The sequence below is a fragment of the Xyrauchen texanus genome, chromosome 25 (genome assembly GCF_025860055.1).
Source record: "Xyrauchen texanus isolate HMW12.3.18 chromosome 25, RBS_HiC_50CHRs, whole genome shotgun sequence".
NCBI lineage: Eukaryota > Metazoa > Chordata > Actinopteri > Cypriniformes > Catostomidae > Xyrauchen > Xyrauchen texanus.
In genome coordinates this window covers 17486209-17507915 of record NC_068300.1, presented here as the reverse complement: position 1 = coordinate 17507915, position 21707 = coordinate 17486209, and the positions used below count along the sequence as shown (strand labels likewise).

General features: G+C 38.7%; 1 protein-coding gene across 5 annotated transcripts in view; it reads left to right on the top strand.

Annotated features, from left to right (window-relative positions):
• LOC127618638 (E3 ubiquitin-protein ligase HUWE1-like) overlaps positions 1–21707 on the top strand; it is an 81273-nt gene that overhangs the window by 33707 nt on the left and 25859 nt on the right. For 4 of the 5 annotated variants that reach the window (XM_052091209.1, XM_052091210.1, XM_052091206.1 and 1 more), the window contains 18 exons: positions 3958–4110; positions 4237–4364; positions 11052–11133; positions 11244–11420; positions 11550–11703; positions 11887–12284; positions 12426–12621; positions 12725–12892; positions 13004–13152; positions 13563–13629; positions 15512–15735; positions 16039–16250; positions 19552–19734; positions 20299–20471; positions 20541–20680; positions 20781–20856; positions 20937–21035; positions 21500–21627. In XM_052091209.1, the coding sequence (XP_051947169.1) occupies positions 3958–4110; positions 4237–4364; positions 11052–11133; positions 11244–11420; positions 11550–11703; positions 11887–12284; positions 12426–12621; positions 12725–12892; positions 13004–13152; positions 13563–13629; positions 15512–15735; positions 16039–16250; positions 19552–19734; positions 20299–20471; positions 20541–20680; positions 20781–20856; positions 20937–21035; positions 21500–21627 (2907 nt within the window). The remainder of the gene's footprint in view (positions 1–3957; positions 4111–4236; positions 4365–11051; positions 11134–11243; positions 11421–11549; positions 11704–11886; positions 12285–12425; positions 12622–12724; positions 12893–13003; positions 13153–13562; positions 13630–15511; positions 15736–16038; positions 16251–19551; positions 19735–20298; positions 20472–20540; positions 20681–20780; positions 20857–20936; positions 21036–21499; positions 21628–21707) is intronic. The other variant, XM_052091208.1, reaches the window with a different exon arrangement.

The following is a 21707-nucleotide window of genomic DNA, read 5'->3' as shown; positions in this document are numbered from 1 at the left end:
GCACCTGCTCACAGTGCCAAAACCACTGGTAAATGGTTTACTGACCATGGTATTGCTGTGCTCAATTGGCCTGCCAACTCTCCTGACCTGAACCCCATAGAGAATCTGTGGGATATTGTGAAGAGAAAGTTGAGAGACGCAAGACCCAACACTCTGGATGAGCTTAACACTCTGGCCGCTATCGAAGCATCCTGGGCCTCCATAACACCTCAGCAGTGCCACAGGCTGATTGCCTCCATGCCACGCCGCATTGAAGCAGTCATTTCTGCAAAAGGATTCCCGACCAAGTATTGAGTGCATAACTGAACATAATTATTTGAAGGTTGACTTTTTTTGTATTAAAAACACTTCTTTTATTGGTCGGATGAAATATGCAAATTTTTTGAGATAGGAATTTTGGGTTTTCATGAGCTGTATGCCAAAATCATCAGTATTAAAACAATAAAAGACCTGAAATATTTCAGTTGGTGTGCAATGAATCTAAAATATATGAAAGTTTAATTTTTATCATTACATTATGGAAAATAATGACCTTTATCACAATATGCTAATTTTTTGAGAAGGACCTGTACGTTCAAATTAGGGTTGGAAACTTTACGAAACGTTCTAAATCCCCGATTGTTAACGTTAATGAATGAAAATAGATTAATCATTAACCAAATTCCTTATTGTTGAAGGAAACGTGAAAACATGAAACATCCACTGAAGTATCTGTATGTAGCCTACTGTTTAAATATAATTTAAATGAATTAGAGGTCGACTCAGCCGATTTTTTTTGCATTTTTTACATAATCGGCATCGGCCAATATCCACGCATGTCAAGCCGATTATTAGGCAGGCACATCTGTGGGCAGCCTAGTGTTGTTGTGGAACATGTGTTCGACGCACACTGCCCCTAGAGTCATTTTCCAGCAGAGTGAGCAGACCTAAGGAAGGAGCTAAGTTCCTTGGAGAAAACAGTAAGGGTTAAATTTGTATAACTTCTTTAGATTTAATTAAAAACTTTTGATATGTTACTGCCAACTTCAAGAAAAAACATGACAAACACGATAGTTGACATGACGTTCGGCTACTTTGGATATTGATAGCGTAGTTGAAGTTGCATTATCACAGCAGAAGGGTTGCTATCATGTCACAATAAGTAAGCAAGAATTTTGCAATTACAGACAGTGAATCTGAGACTTTTATTTGTTCTGTTTGTGTGTCTTATATTTGAGAGTGTTGTCACTCAATGCAGAGAAATAAGTAATAAAAATATACCAACACCGTATAGGCTATTGAAGGACTGGCTTTGGTAAGCTCGGACGTTATCGGTTCTGCTGTCGGTACTGGAGAAATTAAGAAAATACATTCTTTATTGCTATAAAGAGAAAGTTATTTTATCTCGCCAGCCATTTCTATGTATAATAATATGAAACCATTTGTCTGTGATGCAATTGAGCTATTCGCAGTGAGAGAGAGAGAGAGAGAGAACTCGCTCACGCGGTGCCACAGCGAGCACAAAACGAGCCCTGTTAATGAGTGACGACGGAGGACAGAACTAAACATTCAGACATAGCCTGGTTTAGATCTGTGATTATTAGTCTGATTTTATTTTAGATTTCGCCTTCCAAAGATTACAAAAAGAATAGTTATACATAAGCCCCATTCTGTCTAGCACAACTTCCTTCCCTTCACAGCGGTGCACTGACATTTCTCCCTAAAACTCAAACTTAACGTCAGAATCACCACGATCGGTGATTGTTGTAAAATGCTACTGTTGCTAAATTGCGGGACGCGTTTAATAATAAAAAGAGCGCAAGAGAAACCGTTCCCAAGGCAGCGCACGCTCTGAAACACACCGCAACGAGACAAGCAAAGTATAGGCTACTTTGGGTTTCATGTGCCCGTCTAAACGATCAAATATACACAAAAATATGTCAAAACGACCGGCTTGGAGATTCACTTAAACACAGTTTATGTCTTAAATGGACGTAGTTATGGAAATAGTTGGGGAGAAAATATGCTGCATCAGGAGCCTATTTGATCTGAACTCGGTCTTAAAGGGGAAGCTGTCTATTAAACATGTGACGATTGAGCCATTACTGCGAATCAAACAACAAAAGGCAAAGAGAAAACCACTTACAGCTCTTGAATGAATAACTTAAGCATTAATCTATCTATGATAAACTATGCAGTGTTATTTTACAATTGATTACTTTATTAGATTTCTTTTTAGACCACACCTGAACAGTAATGTTAGTAGACCTTCCTGAAATTAAATCACTGTGCCTATATAACGTTATATTTGTGTAATATATATATATATATATATATAACAAAAAGAACTGTTAAGAATACCGTTAAAGTACCGGATCGATAAACAGTATCGGTAAGATGGTAATACCATTAAAACCTTAACGATACCCATCCCTAGTTATGCCTGTGCTTCTCTTGGATGCTCTGAATATTGGATTACGTGTCTGGATTGCCCCTTAATTAAAGCTGCATTTGGATCTCAACCTATGTGTCTCGGAGCAGTTCGTAACACCTGCTTTGTTTATGTAATATATTTGTTATACATTATTTATACAATATGTTTTTACATTTATACATTTTTAATTTTAAGTGTACAAGTGCAGATTGGTCAAGTGTTCAATAAATGTATTTGTTGAGAAATGTTGTCTATCTTAAGTAATTATTTGTGTTACATTTTATCTTTCAAATAAAAGGTTCAAATAAGAGGTTAAAAACAAGCACATATCGGCCAAATATCGGCCAAAATAAATCGGAAGCATTAATCGGCCGGCCCGGATTTCAAAAGATCGGCATCGGCCTGAAAAAACCAATATCGGTCGACCTCTAAAATGAATACTCGGAGCATCCTGTGCTTCTCTTGGATGCTCTGAATATTGGATTACGTGTCTGGATTGCCCCTTAATTAAAGCTGCATTTGGATCTCAACCTACGTGTCTCGGAGCAGTTTGTAACACCTGCTTTGTTTATTTAATATATTTGTTATACATTATTTATACAATATGTTTTTACATTTATACATTTTTAATTTTAAGTGTACAAGTGCAGATTGGTCAAGTGTTCAATAAATGTATTTGTTGAGAAATGTTGTCTATCTTAAGTAATTATTTGTGTTACATTTTATCTTTCAAATAAAAGGTTCAAAGAAGAGGTTAAAAACAAGCACATATCGGCCAAAATAAATCGGCAGCATTAATCGGCCGGCCCGGATTTCAAAAGATCGGCATCGGCCTGAAAAAAACAATATCGGTCGACCTCTAAAATGAATACACTTAAGAAATGCATGAATGTGTGAAGAGTTTACTGTTAGTAATAACTTGAATATTAGGCACAGTTTTGAGTTCATTAACTTCACATTAAAACTTTTTTATTTTAAATTAAGTCAAATAATAAAACGCTGTGTGAATACAGTTAACAACATATGCATCGTGCCCTCTAGTGGCGGATGACTATGTAGACAGTCTTTTCTAGCTGCTTACTAAATGCATTTGTGCTAAAATGAATTAATCCATAATCTAAGTTTAATCGATAAATTATTATTGATAAATAATCCATCGTTTATTCATGAACATCCAAAGTACAAATAATTGGTATACAAGAGTAAAGATTGCACTTAATAAATTTGCTTAAATTAAGTTTATTGAAAAGTTGTGTCCTTAATATTGCATTATGTAGAAATATTTTATTATATAGGAAAGGCAATGCTGCACTCTATATATTGAGTATAGTCACAGCTGAAGGGGATAAAAGCACTCAAATTAGAGTTGTTTCTGACAACACCTGTTAAACATGGCTATATTTAGAATAGGTCACGAATAAATGTTGAACTAAGCATTTGAATGTGGCCATAAAGGCTGTCTAGGTCATGTACGTTTTCAGATACAGCCATGGTGTGCTTTAGACTCTATCTTCAACTGTATATATGTTTTTTGTATTTACCAGGTGTGGGAGGCAGCAGATGTGTTGATAAAGGCTGCTGTGCCGCTTACCACCAGCGACACAAAGACTGTGTCTGAGTGGACCAGACAGATGGCCACCCTCCCCCAGGCTTCCAACCTAGCCACCCGCATCCTGCTGCTCACGCTGATCTTTGAGGTACACAGTCTTCCAGAGCTTATTGATACACACTCTAAAAGTACTTGAATATATCATCCCAGCTCTGCATATATAAGACACCCACTGAGTCGCTCTGATGGAAGTGCGTCTTGCTCTGTTCTGCAGGAGCTGAAGCTCTCATGTGCGCGGGTGGTGGAGAGCAGTGGCGTCTTGACTGTGCTGATTAAGCTGCTGGAGGTGGTTCAGCCCTGTCTGCAGGCTGCCAAAGAGCAGAAGGACATCCAGACACCCAAGTGAGTCGCTGTCCTTCCCCTGCCTGCATGACTGATCAGTCACTGAGTTCACTCTAAGACATCAGCATTCCTAGAAAGCACTGCTGACTCTAGCATTGTAGAAACTACAATAGTGTGTGTGTGTGTGTACACACACAGTACTGTGCAAAAGTTTTCGGCACTTGTGAAAAATGTTGCATAGTGAGGTCTTCAAAAATAAATGCATAAATAGTTTTCATTTGTCAATTAACATCATACAAAGTCCAGTTAACATAAAATAGCTAAATCAATATTTGGTGTGGCCACCTTTGCCTCTAAAACAGCCCCAATTCTCCTAGGTACACCTGGACACAGTTTTTTCTGGTTATTGGCAGATAGGATGTACCAAGCTTCTTGGAGAATTCAACACAGTTCTGTCTATTTAGGCTGTCTTAATTGCTTCTGTCTCTTCATCCCAGACTGACTCGATGTTTAGTGGGGGGGGGGCTCTGTGGGGGCAATGCCTTCTCTTGCAGAGTGCCCTGTTCTTCTATTCTAAAGTTTTCTATTTGCAAAAGTAATGTTTGGGAGTCTAAAAGTATTTTTAGACCGATTGCCACTGGTTTCCCACTGACTTGTAAGCTGTGCCCTAATAATCTCATGACGTGTTTGGGTGTTCAACATCTGAGAGAGGCTCTCACAGACCCGTGTCTGCACTGCAGTCTTTTACCTATGTCGGAACGGTGGCTCCGTCTTGCTGAAATATACCCCAATTCAGCGGTGAAACTCGCAGTTGGACATTGCCCCTTCTCGCACTTTCGTCTGCGGCAGCCGGCGCTCCCCTTCCATCTAAGAGGAGGGCCACATCGCTATGTGATGAACATTCGAGGACAATTCACTTTCTAAGACTTTTTCTGTGCTTTCTTCAGGCGGAGCAGAAACGCCTGCTTCACTTGCTTCAGCCTGTCACATCTGCTACACCTGTGAAGATGACACAGGAGGATGAGAATGTTCAGAATCGTGGAACTGGGGCAAAGTCTCTTGATTCCCCTCATTTTTCACATTTGACTTGCATGTGCTTTCTACGATTGCTTCTGATTATTTTTTTCATGATCATGGGAATGCTGTGGATGTTGCGGCACAACCATCACCTCAGGATGTTTTCACTGGTTTTCCATCAGCAGAGGGGCCTAGTCATTTGGACAGGCCCAGCTCTCTTCTGATGATACTTTGGCTGTGCTTTTGAATGGCACTTGCTCGTCTAGGACTTGATGAGTCACCTGTCCAATCTGCCCAAACCAATGTCTTTTTCAGGCAGACCACAGCTGCGAATTTTTTTGCCATGCCACCATGTAAAGATTTTGTAGCTGAATTTTCAAATGCCCTCACAGGTTCTGGTCTGCCTAAACCCTCCCCTCTGGCGGTCATCCGGAATTCACAGAACCACAGTTACATGTGTAACTAACATTCTGGCATGTTGTTTAGGACATCTACTTTGTGCATGACACTAGTAATTTTTCAAAAAATTGTATCACTTCTAATTGACTATCACAATTCCATTGAGTCAGAAGTTTATATACACCAAGTTAACTGTTCCTTTAGCAGCTTGGAAAATTCCAGAAAATGTCAAGCCTTTAACCTGTTGATACGCAATTCCCCCACACACATTGGTGACGTCACTCTGCTTACATTTAATATATAATTTACCGTCTATAAATGTAATTCATGTTAACAAATTATAAATCTTTTCAAAAGTCTATGTGTTCAGCATTGATATCCGATCTCCGTTTCATGATAGCAATGCTCCAGAAACAGCAATTTAGTTATTTGTGCCAGGAGTACAAATGAAAACATGCAATATCAAAACGGGACTTCATACCTTTGATATGAAAACACTATCGCCAGATGAATCCAGTTCTCCACACTTGGGTCAATTGTCCATGACAAGCGTTCATTGAAAAATATCCAATAGCACTTTTTGTCCATAAAAGTGATAAATCTGAGAGATATTGATATATTTTCAATTTTTTTACATGAGATCTCACCTGAAAGAATTACCCTTTGTCATCGTTCTTCAACAAACTATGCAATCTGAGCAGCATTTATGTTGTAAAACTGTATATTATCTTATATATTAGAGTCTTGTAAACAAAATTAGCCTGTCTCCAAAGTCTATTTTTAAAGATGGGGCATAGATTTATTCATAATAGACAAGCAGTGCAGTCAGATTTTGTGCATCTGCTGTCAGTAAATACAACCATTTAAGTAAAAAATAAATTTAAAAAAAGTGTAATTGCGTGCTTATACATCTCCGGGAAAAATTAAGAGACCACTGTACAGTTTCTCTGGACTTTTTGTGTGGGTTTAAGTAAAATTAATATTATAGAGCATTTGCAGAAAATGAAAACTGGTCAAAATATCAGTGTTTTCAGACCTCAAATAATGCAAAGACAACAAGTTCATATTCATTTTTACACAACACAATAATATGTTTTAACTTGGGTAGAGTTCAGAAATCAGTATTTGTTGGAATAAACCTGGTTTTCGATCACAGCTTTCATGCGTCTAGGCATGCTCTCTACCAGTCTTTCACATTACTGTTTTGTGATTTTTGCCACTCCTTGCACAACAATTCAAGCAGCTCAGCTTTGATTGATGGCTTGTGGCCATCCATCTTCCTCTTGATCACATTCCAGAGGTTTTCAATGGGGCTCAGGGCTGGAGATTGGGCTGGCCATGGCAAGATCTTGATCCAGTAGTCCTCCATCTACACTTTGATTGACCTGGCTGTGTGGCATGGAGCATTGTCCTGCTGGAAAAATCCTCAGAGTTGGGGAACATTGTCAGAGCAGTGGCTTGAATCATGCGTCCTTCACATAGACCAATCTGCCTGATTCCAGCCTTGCTGAAGCACACCCAGATCATCACTGATCCTCCATGATCAGGGTTATTCCACCAAATTTATATTTCTGAACTCTTCCTAAGTTAAAACATTAGTAATGTGTTGTTTAAAAATGAATATGAGCTTGTTTTCTTTTGCATTATTTGAGGTTTGAAAACACTGCATCTTTTTTTGTTATTTGTTGTCTTTTTCTGCAAGAAATGCTCTAAATGACTTTATTTGGAAGAAATGTTGTCAGTACTTTATAGAATAAAACAAATGTTAATTTTACTCAAACCATACATAAATCCAGAGAAACTGATACTTTTGCTGTGGTCACTTTTTTTGTGTGTGTGCGCGCTGGGTTTTTCCTTGCTCAAAATGAGGCAGAGGTGGTACCATCCTGATCATGTGCACACACACTTGTACCATGCCTTCCACTGTCTGAAACAAACACTTACAAGCAACATATTTTAGGTGTTCTAATAATTAGATGATTGAAAAAAAATGAAAATTATTAACTTATAGCATATTTAATTAAAAAAGCTAACCTGTTCTATATGAAATTAATCAAAAACCACATAACAGTTAATGTGTTCATTTATAGCTAACAAACAGCAAACTTGATTAACCTCTTAAACCAATAATAAAATAATCTCTGATATCAGGAATATGGGTGGGTATGGTGAGAAGGGACGACGTGTAGAGACCAATTGGCCACTCTTTTTACAGGTTGGATTGGACTGATTGCTTGGATTGACAGGTCTTGATTTACCATGCGCACAACTTAAACAGTTCTGGACCTTATTAATTGTTACTTATTTCATGTAATTATGTGTCTGGTTTATTGTGGCATTTATAAAAGTAGTTCTTGGGTTCAGTAAAACCCTGAGATCACTTATTTGGAGAGTTTTTTGGATTTTTTTACCTTGGTTCTGAATGCCATAACTTGTTTTAAGATAACAATAAACATTTTGCCCAGGTAGAGTTGACATGATTTTAGTTATCATGTCAAGCATGAATAATTAACTAAATGAATAAATAAACTGCATCACTTTCTCAGCAGTGTTGTAACATGTATTTTTGAGAAAATCAAGATTATGCATGGTTGGTAATTTTAAAGTCACTGAAATGAGGACATGAAACAAACAATAGATTTTGTACAGCTGTGGCCAAAAGTATTGGCAGTGACATACATGCTTCAGTTGGTGTGGTGTTTATTCATATTGTTTCTAGACTATTGTGCAGAGTGATCAGATGCATTTTAAATAATTGCAAAAAGCAACTATCACAAAAACCCAAATTTCACTGTTTTTGGCCCTGGCACAAATGACCAGCTAAAATAATTTCACTAATCATATCAGCAGCACCTGGGAAAGTGCGAACAAGTGCTAGTCAGGTGAGATCACTCTGTCATTCTTATTGGATTATAAGAGCAGACTTATTGCTGTAAAAGGAGGGAATGTGTGCTTCCAAGCATTGTGTTCTTGTTAGCAATGTTTACCTCTAAAGAAAGATGTGCAGCCATCATTGCTTTGCATCACAATGGTCTCACACGCAAGGAAATTGCTGCAAAGAATATTGCACCTGAAAGAACCATTTACCGGATCATCAAGAACTTCAAGGAGAGAGGTTCAACTGCAGTGAAGAAGGCTTCAGAATGTCCCAGAGTGTCCAGCAATTGCCAGGACCATCTCCTCCTGAGTCGGCTACGGAATCGTGTCACCACCAGTGCAGAGCTTGCTCAATATTGGCAGCAGGTTGGTGTGAGTGCATCTGCACGGACAGTGAGGCAAAGACTTTTGGACAATGGCCTAGTTGTCAAGAAGGGCAGCAAAGAAGCCACTTCTCTCCAAGAAAAACATCAAGGACAGAATGAAATTCTTCAGGAAGTACAAGGATTGGACAGCAGAAGACTGGTGCAAAGTTATTTTCTCTGATAAAGCCCCCTTCTGACTGTTTGGGACATCTGGAAAATCGATAGTCTGAAAAGGTGGTCGCTACCATGAGTCCTGTGTCGTGCTAAAAGTGAAGCATGCTGTGTCCTGTGTCGCGCTAACAGTGAAGCATGCTGAGACCATCCTTGTGTGGGGTTTATTTTCATCCAATGGAGTGGGCTCTCTCACAATTCTGCCCAAAACACTGCCATGAATAAAGAATGCTATCAAAACGTCCTGCAAGAGCAACTTCTCTCAACAATCCAGGAGCAATTTGGTGATGATCCGTGCATTTTCCAGCATGATGGAGCACCATGTCACAAGGCAAGAGTGATAATGAGGTGGCACGGAGATCATTACATTGAAATTTTGGATCCGTGGCCAGGCAACTCCCCGCATCTTAATCCCATAGAGAACCTGTGGTCAGTCCTCAAAAGGCGAGTGGACAAGCAGAAGCCCACAAATTGTGATAAACTCCAAGCACTAATAAGGCAAGAATGGATCGTCATCAGTTAGGATTTGACCCAGAAGCTGATATCCAGCATGCCAGAGCAAATTACAGAAGTTATGAAGAACAAGGGTCAACACTGTAAATATTGACTCTTTGCATATATTGAATGTTTTTACCAATAAAAGCCTTTCAAACTTATGAAATGCTTATCATTATTTTCCAGTATACCATAGAAACATGTCCATATCAGATCGCGTGTCGTCTTCCAAAAACGACAATGAGCTCAAACGGTAAAGACTGTACCTCTCGTTAATTTAATATGGATTACACTATCAGAGAATATTTGTTTTCTATTTAAATTGGTTCATTTAAATGTAGACAATTCAAGCTTTCTGTAGACATATTTCTCATGTCAGCGAGGAAGTATACGCTGAGTTTTGGTTCATTTTCTTGACGCGCTCCAGACAGAAGTTCATGGAGACCAAGGTGGCAGAAAGCGCATCCTGTATGATTTCTTTATTTTACAAAACCACAATGTTTTGCTGTTATTGTGAGTGTACACAAATAAAAGTAAACCCTTTATGGTTTCGAATGGGTTACTAAAATTATGGAGTATTTCTTTCTGATGTTATCAGAGAAAAAGTCACCAGTGCCTCCGGTGACCACAGAGAATTTACTATGTAATCAATAAAAAAAAACAACTCAAACAGGAACAAATCAAATACTGAGCCAACACTGCCTTTTAGGGCAGTGGTGGCTCAATGGTCTTTTAGGGCAGTGGTGGCTCAGCGGTTAAGGCTCTGGGTTACTGACCAGATGGTCAAAGGTTCAAGCCCCAACACCACCAAGACACCCCTGTTGGACCCTTGAGCAAGGCCCTTGAACCTATCTGCTCCAGGGGCGCCGTATCATGGCTGACCCTTCACTCTGACCCCAGCTTAGCTGGGATATGTGAAAAATAAATAATTTCACCATGTATATGCAGAAATGTATGTATAATGTGTGACAATTGATCAATTTATTTATTTATTTTATTGAATTTTGGGAGCATTTCCGACCCTGCACGACGCTATTTTGAGCCAATGCCTGATTCGCTTGCTTTTTGTGAAGCTTAATGGAGGGCTAATGCCTAAATTCTTCTGGCACTATGGAGATTTTGTTATAGTGGTTTAATTTCAAAGTAGTGGCAAACATTATCCTTAACTGGCTGTCACAAATGAAGGCTGGTCAGGTTAGGTAGACTTCGATGTTGCTCCTCAGGTCGCTCGTTCTGCGTGCGTTAACTGTGTGGAAGCTGTGACAAAGAATGTCAAAGAGGGTGAGGGGCAGGGGAAGACTAAGGTGGGAGATTAAATATGTGCATGTTAAAGTGTGTCTACATAGTAGATTGAACTCATTTAAAAAGGATGTCATTTTCCATGATATATCTCCAACATTACCCTGTTGTGTTTTTTCTTTAGATGGATAACTCCTGTGCTCCTGCTTATTGACTTCTATGAGAAAATGGCTGTTTCATCCAAACGAAGGGCCCAGATGAACAAGGTTGATAATCTGCTGCAATCCTATACTGTGAATATGGCAGTGTAGACATTGAATATGACATTCTGTATCTTAACAGAATCTTTTTAACATAATTCTCATTTTCATTTTAGTACCTGCAGCCTAATGGGAATAATTGGCGCTGGTTTGATGACCGTTCTGGCCGATGGTGTAGCTATAGTGCTAGCAACAACAGTACAATAGACTCCGCCTGGAGGGCAGGAGAGACCAGTGTCCGCTTCACTGCTGGCCGAAGGAGATACACTGTCCAGTTCAACACCATGGTGCAGGTAATGGCTATAACTTGTAGCTACACAGTACACGCTTTGGATCAGTTGGAAAATTAAATAAGTTTAGATATGCTAATAACCAAGAATCATACGTAACAGACCTTAATCTTGTCTCCCACTCATCTTCAGGTGAATGAGGAGACTGGGAACAGACGTCCAGTTATGTTGACAGTGCAGAGGGTGCTGCGAATACCCAAGACCTCTAAATCTGGTAGTGTTACTGACACAGAGAGAGAGGAAGGAGAACAGCGAGCCAAGACAGAGGAAACACAGAAAGACACCGGTGAGGACGCAACAAGCCCTTTCACAGATACAGCACCTTTTTCAGGCATTTTTGCAGGCGTAGATTTTTTTTTTTTCCCTTTAGAATTCTTTTCATTTGCTCATACTTTCAATTTGAGTTTATTTGTGTTTTAATGTGAAGGATGTTTAGGAGTTCATTCAGTTTGCTTCCCTGCTTCTTCAGATTCCACTTCTGTGGCTGTGGAGATGGGGCCCCCTAAAGAGGAGTCTGAGCAGAAGGATTCGAACACAGCTGCTCCCTCCACTCTTCAGGACCCCACTGGCTCCAGCAGCATTGTTGTGCAGGGGATGACAGAGGAGATGATCACCGTTTTGATCCGTGCCTGTGTCAGCATGATCAGTGTTCCTGTGGACCCGGACACTTTGCACGCTACCTTGCGGCTCTGTCTGCGTCTCACACGTACTCACCATTACGCCATGATGTTTGCAGAGCTTAAGAGCACACGTATGATCCTGAATTTAACGCAGAGCTCTGGTTTCAATGGCTTCACCCCACTGGTCACGCTTCTATTCCGACACATCATAGAGGACCCAGCCACACTACGTCACACCATGGAGAAGGTGATCTGTTTTATTCACCTGAAGGCAAAACTTTTCTTTTGAAATTGGTTGTGAGCATTATTTCTTGGTGAAATTAAGGGGGCATCCACAGGACTCATTCTTGTGTAATTTGTTTTTCACTCTTCTTCCATCTTTTCTCAGGTGGTGCGGTCTGCAGTCACCAGTGGTGCAGGAAGCACTACTTCAGGTGTGGTGTCAGGTAGTCTGGGCTCCAGGGAAATCAATTACATCTTGCGTGTTCTTGGCCCAGCGGCCTGCCGCAACCCAGAGTGTTTTACAGAAACTGCCAAGAGTTGCATCCGAATTGCTCTACCAGCCCCAAGAGGTGCTGGGACTGGTATGACAAAATCTCCATAAAAGCCATATATCTCCCACGTATCAGCAAATTTACTGTTATTTATAAGTCAATTCATGTTTAACTTTCTCTGTTCATTACTCAGCCTCAGATGATGAATTTGAGAACTTCAGAATTAAGGGTCCAAATGCTGTCCAGTTAGTGAAGACCACACCCCTGAAGCTGTCACCATTGCCCTCTATACCGGAGACGATTAAAGAGGTCATCTGTGACATGCTGAATGCCCTAGCAGCATATCATGCACTAGAGGAGGGTAAGAGATCCATGTAGAATCCAGAAAAATTAGAGCTTGCTTGCATCTAGATCTTTCCAACTGTCATCTCTCACAAACCTATCTCATGGGGTCCCTACATTTTATTTGTAGCAGAAAAAGGAGAAGAGCGGGCAGTGGCAGTACCGGGGAGCCAGGACCTGTGTCAAATCCTGCAGGATGTTGGTGATGATGTCTACCAGCAGTACAGACTCACCAGACAGGGCAGTGATTTTGACTCACAGTCTGCCTTCCACATAAATGTAAGAGTCTACATGTATATGCTGTGTGTGTAAACTATTCATTTGATATATATTGTGTAATCTTTGTGCTATAAAATATTTGCATGTTATAAGTAATTTTTGTGTGTTATCAATTTACATAGACATGAGCTATAACCATTTTAAACAATCAAAGCAAAGTTTTACCAACAGATGATAAAATGTGAAAAAAAAAAAATAAATAAATCCCTGAGACTTGCTTTTGAAAAGAAGCCACACACAGACAGAAATAGGGTCATAATACAGATTTAAGGGTGGGCTCTTCTGATTTGGCAAAGGAACTATTGCTCCTGTATGAAAAATCTCAGTAGCCCCAATTGTATGTGAATTATAATGGACACTGTAGTGTTGGACTATCGTTAACTGTGGATTTTAATTATACTCATTATTAGACTCAGGTGTTTGCTGCAGATGGTGCTGTTGCAGAATCCTCCCAGTCTGGAACTCCACAGGGAGAAGGTGTGAACCGCACACACACACACACACACTCACACTTGCTCTCTCTCACACTTGCGCTCTCTCTCTGTCTCTTTCTCTCTCTGATTGCCTTGGGTCACTAAGCTTTTTATTCACTCTGTGACCACTAGGACTGGGGAGAATATGAATTTTCGGATGCATCGCAATCTTCGTTTGATCAACGATGATTAGCCACTGGCTAGTAAATGTTCAGATTTCACTGACCAGTCATTGAGTAGTATATTGGAGAATTTATTTGCACAGAGGTGCTTTCACTGCATGTTGAGAGTAAAACTTTGGTTTAACTCATTCTGTGTGTATCCAAAGACGAGATCCACAGATTAATTCTAATCGCACATGGATGCACTAAAGAAATTACGCATGTCTTCTCTTGTGATATGCGCTTACTGGCTGATTGCCACTAGTCTTAAAGAGACAGAATTTATGTTTTATTTATCAATGTAAATATTTGTAAAAGTACAAATGAAAGTGCAACATGCAAGTGTAATATAAATATAGATATGCAATTTCAAGACATTAATTCATACAAAGCTAAAATGTGACCAATTTGATAAACTAATGATAAAATATCATTAGTAAAATAAATAATTTAGAATTGTGCCTAGAAGGCTTGTCTAGAACAGTGTTTTCCAACCTTTTTTCTGCCATGGCACACTTTTTACGACTAAAACAATTCTACTGCACACCACTATCCCACATAGGCTAACCATTGTCAATATTTTTCCTTTTCAAGAACTCGTCCATGTTTTCTGTCCATCTTAGTAGCGTGTTATAGGTCGGCTATGCTGTGTGAGGTCACAGGTGGCAAGAGCGCTTAATGGGTGATGAAAAAACAACAAATTTCCTTTTCTAATTTGTACATTATTTTTCATCCAATAATTGTAAGTTTCATCCTTAACATCCTTAACTTTCCCTTTATTAACTTGCATGGCTACAAATCTACTGACTTCACGTGACAGGAGTTGCAGAAAGCGTCACAGAGGGTCTATTTTATGAGTTTGCCACGTATAAAAGCAGGAGTTGTGCACAATAAACATTGAGAACGTGTAGTTGCAAGAGAGGAAAAAAGCTTGCAGTTGCTTTGATGGCAGAAAGTAATAAAATGACTATATTTAGGTCTAAGCGTTTTCTTGGTGAATTTAAATTAGTTCAATAACTGGGGTCTCTGATATTCGTAAACGATAAGGTAATATTTAATTAAAAGAAATTGAGACATTCAATGTCTTCACAAATTTGGACAGTTTTTAAATATTTATTATTGCTTGGTACTCCCAAAGACATTATTGGTGAAGCAAAAACGTGTGTGTGAAAAACACTTTGTGTAAAGTGGCGTCACTTCATAGACTTCAGTGTATTCTGCAGCGCTTATGCGAGTCATGTGAAAGACCCTTAATGCGTATAAATATCACTCACTTTTGCACATTAATCATTGTTCTTCACAATCACAAAAGTGACCTATTATTGTTTCAAAATGGTGAATTTCTCCAAAAGGTGAGTAGTTTGGATCCCTGAAATCTTTTTATTTTTCATGCATTAATATATTTTGTGGAATTTAATACATTTTCCACGGCACACCTGACAATCTTTCAAGGCAGGGAATCACTGGTCTAGAAGGTTCTTTTTTTTTTAAGTAAGAGCATTAGCTGAGAGAGAATTTATTTTATATGTAAGCAAAATGGACATTATAACAGAAATGTACCCATATGAATCAAGATCGGAATCAAATTTACAGCTTTTGGAATTGGAATCGAATCTGGAAATCTGTACCAAGACCCAGCCCTAATGACCATATTGAATGACTTATGTTGGTTCATTTACTTGCCATTTGACTTCTTTATTCTCCTTGTTCCCTCTCCGTCCTTAGCCTCTACGCCTGAGGAAATGCGTGAAGAGAAGAAGGAACAGGAGGGAGAGAAGGGAGCTTCTTCAGAGGAGAACCGAGCTGCTAAAGCCAAGGCCAGCAAACCCCTTATGCCCACTTCTACCATTCTGAGACTGCTGGCAGAGCTTGTGCGCTCCTACGTTGGCATTGCCACTCTCATAACCTCCTACAACTATACTGCTGGCCAATCAGAGCTCATCAAGGAGGTGGGTTATATTAGATTTCACTTGCAAACAAAGATGCATCAGTGTTTCTGGTCAAATTCATCACTTTTTTTTTACAACACTAATTAAGTCCTCTGGTTCAATATGGTAAAACAAAAAAATTGTAAATAAAAAACACTTGGAAAAGCTTCCAAGGTGCAGAATACCTTCTTGTTCTCTTTTGAAGAAGTTGCCTGGACTCTGAGAAATGGTTGATTATTGTAGTGCATGTGCAGTCTCTAGTTGTTTCAGCTCTTCAAACCTTATCATTTATTGTATTGTTTTTCACCCTGTGTATGTGCATAGGATTGCAGTGTGCTGGCATTTGTTTTGGACCACTTGCTCCCTCACACCCAGAACTCAGAAGACAAGGACACACCTGCCCTTGCACGCCTTTTCCTGGCCAGTCTCGCTGCAGCTGGCACAGGCACTGATGCCCAAGCGGCCCTGGTCAATGAGGTTAAAGCTGCTCTGAGCCGGGCTTTGGGAATGGCAGAGGGCACAGAGAAGCATGCCCGGTATTTATCTGTATTGCAAATAGCACTTAATCCAGGGTTTCCGCGGGGTATTTAAAAAAACATTAAAAGTCATTAAATGGATTTTGCTAGCTAAATTTTTTGATAGTTTTGAAAAAATTATATTACCAATTTATTTTGAATATAGCCTTCACAATTAATAACTTTGATTTGCTGTCGCAAAATATGTACATTGGTGTGATAAACATGCGGATCCAGTTTGATAATTGCCTCCGGCCGTTGCAAAATTGACATGACGCCGGATATTTGGACAGCGGCGGGCTGGGACCTGGAGGAGTTAGAACAGAGAATGTAAATTTAGTAAAGTTGCAAAGAAATGGGTGCCAATTCCAGCAAAAGTGGCTTGAAGACAAAGAATTTAGGACATGGTTGCTTACATGGTTGGTTGTCAACATGGAGCCGTTAAATCTCATATGCATTCCGATTGCCACAAATCGGCTGTAAAAGGCAGACAGCAATTAACTATTAATTTACTTCATGTTCTAACGTTTAGAGTAACAGAAGTGCTCTGAGTTCGGTTCCATTAACTTGCATGCGCCAAACGCTTTATTTACACTAACCCGGCCCGTCCTGCGTGAAGCGGTTTTTATTTTTGTCTGCGGTAGCAGCATCTCCGTCTCCACAAGGCCCATGTATCATAATAATAACGCAGATTACAAGATGGGGTATAATTCAAAAGTCTTTATTAAATGATTGTTGAGCAAACAGCATTAACAGAAACACCTGTAGAGTCCAGAAACATCTCTTTATTCTCCTGTCATTTGTTTACCTCACAAGAGAGCGTGTCGCCTTTATTACACTCCCCGCGGAAACAATTGAAAGCGGAACTAATATTTCCAACATCCAACAAAATGAAAAGGAAGGAACATACATATAATAAATCTATATCAGATATTTAGTTACTATAATGCATTGCTAAATTTTGTATAATAAAATAATGAATACAAATAATTTAATTAAGTAGTGCCAAACTATCCAAAATTTTCACTTTAAATGTAATTACACCAATGGGTTATCAGTTCAACTTCAGTTTGACATTAAGCCTCATTCTTTAGGACTATCTTATATACAGTAAATAATAGTTTGTATAAGCCTACTAGTTTTTAAGCCCTAGAATAAGGAATAAAATGTATATTTTAAAATGGTATGTTGTGTAGACTGAATTATTTAATCAACCAACATTATTTTTGACAGCAAAAACTAGGCAACAACTATGGTTTTACCAACATGAAAATGTAGGTAACAGTGACATTGAGCAGAAAGTTTACATATAACCAGTTTTGACAGCTGCTGATAAAAAGTTATATGATCAGCATTGATGAGATGAAAAGAAAACTGGAAATCGGTATCGGATGTTAAATTGCTGATTGGAGCATCCCTAATATTCAAGGGTGACTCTAAAAAACTAATGATGATGATTAGTGGGCTGAGATCCTGTCACAAAATGGACAAATTAGGTACACTGAGGGATGGTAACATTTGGATATGAAGAAGACTTTGTTTCACTGTTTATATGTTTATTTGTTTGTGGTTGAACGAAAAAAAAGGTCTCAGTTCTTTTCTTTTTTTTTTTTTAAGAGGGCTCAAGTGCGAAAATCCCAGTAGCATTTTTGCAGTTGAACATGTGGAAAACATAACCATCGTAATCGCAGTTCAAATCGCAATCCCAATATTTTTCAAAATAATCGCAATATGACTTCTTGTCCAAATCGTGCAGCCCTAGTATATATGTGTGTGTGTATATGTATGTGTATGTGTGTATATATATATATATATATATATATATATATATATATATATATATATATACACACACACACACATATATATATATGTATATATATATATATATATACACACACACACACACATATATACTAGGGCTGCACGATTTGGACAAGAAGTCATATTGCGATTATTTTGAAAAATATTGGGATTGCGATCCCAATGTGTGTGTATGTATGTGTGTGTGTGTATGTATGTATGTATGTATATATATATACATACACACACACACACACACACACACACACACACACACGTGGTTAGTCATTTGTCATGTATGGCATTAAAAAAAGCATTACATTAGATTTGATGATACCGGCAGAAACCCTGTTAATCAGTGTTTCCGCGTGTCTTAAAAAGGTGCACACTTTGTCATCCTCTCAGTCAGCACAAGTAGAAATGCACCAATTAAATTTTTTTTTAACAACAAACTGAAAGAAGCCGAACCATTTCTTTGTGCAGCACATGAATATGAAAGAGTATTTTTCTGTAATGTTCATTTCCCCACGAGCATGGAGGTAAATCAGACAATGTCACATTTAGACAGCTACACTGCACTGTTTACGTAGTACAAGCACTTATATATTCAGATGTGTGGGTTGTATTTTGAATTTTTGGCTACAATGTTTTGAATTTTTGTCATTTCATAATTACAGGGAATAGGCTACAAGGAATTTGTACATTTAAAAAAACAAAAAAGTGGTTAAATCGTGTGAAAACTAAATCTAAAATAAAATAAAAATGTTCACAAACTATAGAGCCTATGGAGTTATGTGCAGAAGTTTGCATAACCCTTTTGCTTTTATAAGTTTCCACACCTCTTTCAAAATGTATACAAATAGCATATAAGAGATTATATTTTTTTATTTAGTACTGCCCTTCAAAAGCTACTTAACACAAAATTATTTGTGTAAATCTTATTTACACAAATCATACAGTTTAAAAGTTTGCACCCCTTGGTTCTTATTTTGCCTTCTTGAGCGTCAATAATTGTTTGCACCTTTTGTAATAGTTGTGTATTAGTCCCTCAATTGTCAATCTGGACCTCATATATACCCACTGTTGGGAAGAAGTAAAATGTGCAGAAGATGCTGAGAATCCAAATAATTTTACTGTAGTTGGGGTTTTTCCTTCACTGCTCAGGACAAAGCAAGGATTCATGAACAATTATTACACAAACAGTCATTGATCATCGAGAAAGCAACACACCATATTATAAACCAACTTCTTAACAGGATCATTTGTGTAAATTCAGTTACCATTTTGTCGTGTGGATTACATGTGAGGATGTGATATGTCAAATAGCTTCATAGGGACAGTACTAAAAAAAAATGCTATTTTTATGATCACACACATTGATTCCTTACATTTTCTTTAGTTGGTCTTAAAAAGGTCTTAAAGTCTTAAATTTAGATTCATAAAACCTGCAGAAACCCTGTTAATGTACAAAGATGAAATCAGAGGTGAAACTGAAGTGAACACAGATTTCTCTTTGCAGCTTGCAGGCAGTGATGTGCATCATCAGCACCATTATGGAGTCATGCCCTTCCACCTCCAGCTTCTACAGCACTGCCACAGCCAAGACCCAGCATAATGGAATGAACAATATCATCCGCCTCTTCTTGAAGAAAGGCCTTGTTAATGACCTCGCCCGTGTGCCTCACAGCCTCGATCTATCCAGGTAGTACCTCACACTGTCTCCCTATGTAAGTTTTGGCTTCAAGACCTCATGAATTGGCTTGGCAAGCACAGTTTTCTTTCTTGTGTTGATTTATTTACTACTTAAAAAGGAATTTGGGTGGGACAGGATTTCTCTTCTTTTTTTTTGGTTCAGCCGTGAACTATGATTTGCTACTTGCAATTGCTAGTCAAAGGCAAGTGGTATTGGGGGAAGTTAATTTTGTAAAAATGTAGGGGTACATTAACATGGCCTCAAATCTAAAAGACATGGAAAAAAAGGCACAACTCAGATTTTAATTTCATGGGATCGTTAATGTATAAATGTACCGTAAGTGAAATTTTAAATAAAATCAATTAGCTTTTTCGTTCATTTTAAATTTGTTTGATTTTGTGAATAACCAAAGTAATGAATCCCACACACTGCTGTTACTTGCAATCGTTTCGGTCATGCAGCCTTCATCAGGCATTGTTTTAATGGTTTAAATTGGTTGATTTTAAAATGTAGTCCTTTTTCTTTCCCTCTAAAAAAACTATGTTTCTTATTGATTTGCCTGATTTACTATAGTCCCAACATGGCAAACACAGTAAATGCTGCCCTTAAGCCTTTGGAGACTTTGTCACGAATCGTGAACCAGCCCAGCAGCCTCTTTGGGGGTAAAGGGGGATCCAGCAAGAACAAGACAGAGCATGACACTGTCGGCACAGTCAGGGACAGCAACAGCAGCACACTGGATCAGGGTAACTCTTATATCACTCATCATTTTAACTCCTTGCTTAATAAGGTCTAATGATTAATATATTCTACAGGAGAGGCAGGTGAGTCAGAGCCAGTTGAGAACCGTGACCGTGGTCAAACAACAGATGCAGACCTGATGGATGGTGAAACCGAAGGAGACACTGTGGTCATTGCTGGACAGCCTGAGGTGCTGAGCACTCAGGCCATGCAGGTTAGAAACACACCAGTTTATGAAACCGTTCTCAGTAGATGAAAGTGAAAATCCTCCCACTGTTTGACTCACATAAATGTTTATTCATGTGCATTTGTAGGTGGAGAATGAGTTGGTGGATTTGATAGATGAACTTTTAGAAAGAGACGCAGGGACTGTCAATAGTACCATCATCGGTAAGTGGTCAAATATGGAATCAAAGCAGTTCAAAGTTGGATAAGTGATTTGGTTGTGATTGGTATTTGTTTTTAAATAGTGGGTCGCTCTGGAGAGGATGAGTCTCAAGAGGACGTGCTGATGGATGAAGCTCCTTCTAATATGAGTCAGGCCTCAACCCTGCAGGCCAATAGAGAGGGTATGATGTGAATCTCATCTCTAGTTACACTTGGAACTACAACTGAAGTCTATCTAAAAGACATGGGAAAACACCAGTCCAAACATATGTTCTTGATTTTTAATCAAACATTCTGTTTCGACCAAAACAGAGTTTTCAATGGTTTGTGCCGAAACTAGGGAGTAGATTGGCAGGTGGCTAATGTTTGTAATGGAGGCTAATACAGTTTCATTTTACCAATTGAGACGTACATGCATACTACAAATTTTTTACAATGTATTTAATCAATTCACAATGAAAAATCTATTGGCAAGGCTATAGAAACTGACACAAGGGAGAGCTAATATCTCAGTTATTTTGCCAAAATGGTAAAATATCACTATCATCTATACTGCAAGGTTTTGTTTGTAAATGTACCTCTTAACCATCAAATTGTAACCTCTATCTTGGGAAGACTCACTCATTTGTTCTTTTTGCTGATTTAGACTCAATGAACATCTTGGAACCAGAGGATGAAGAGCACACACAGGAGGAAGACTCCAGTGGCAGCAATGAGGATGAGGACAGTCAGGATGAGGAGGAAGAGGAGGAGGAAGAAGAGGAAGAGGATCAGGTAATGGTGATTTAAAAAGCCAAGATGGTGATCTCCATTTATTTTTTTCCACACTGGAGGGTAAAATTGTCTTCATTATG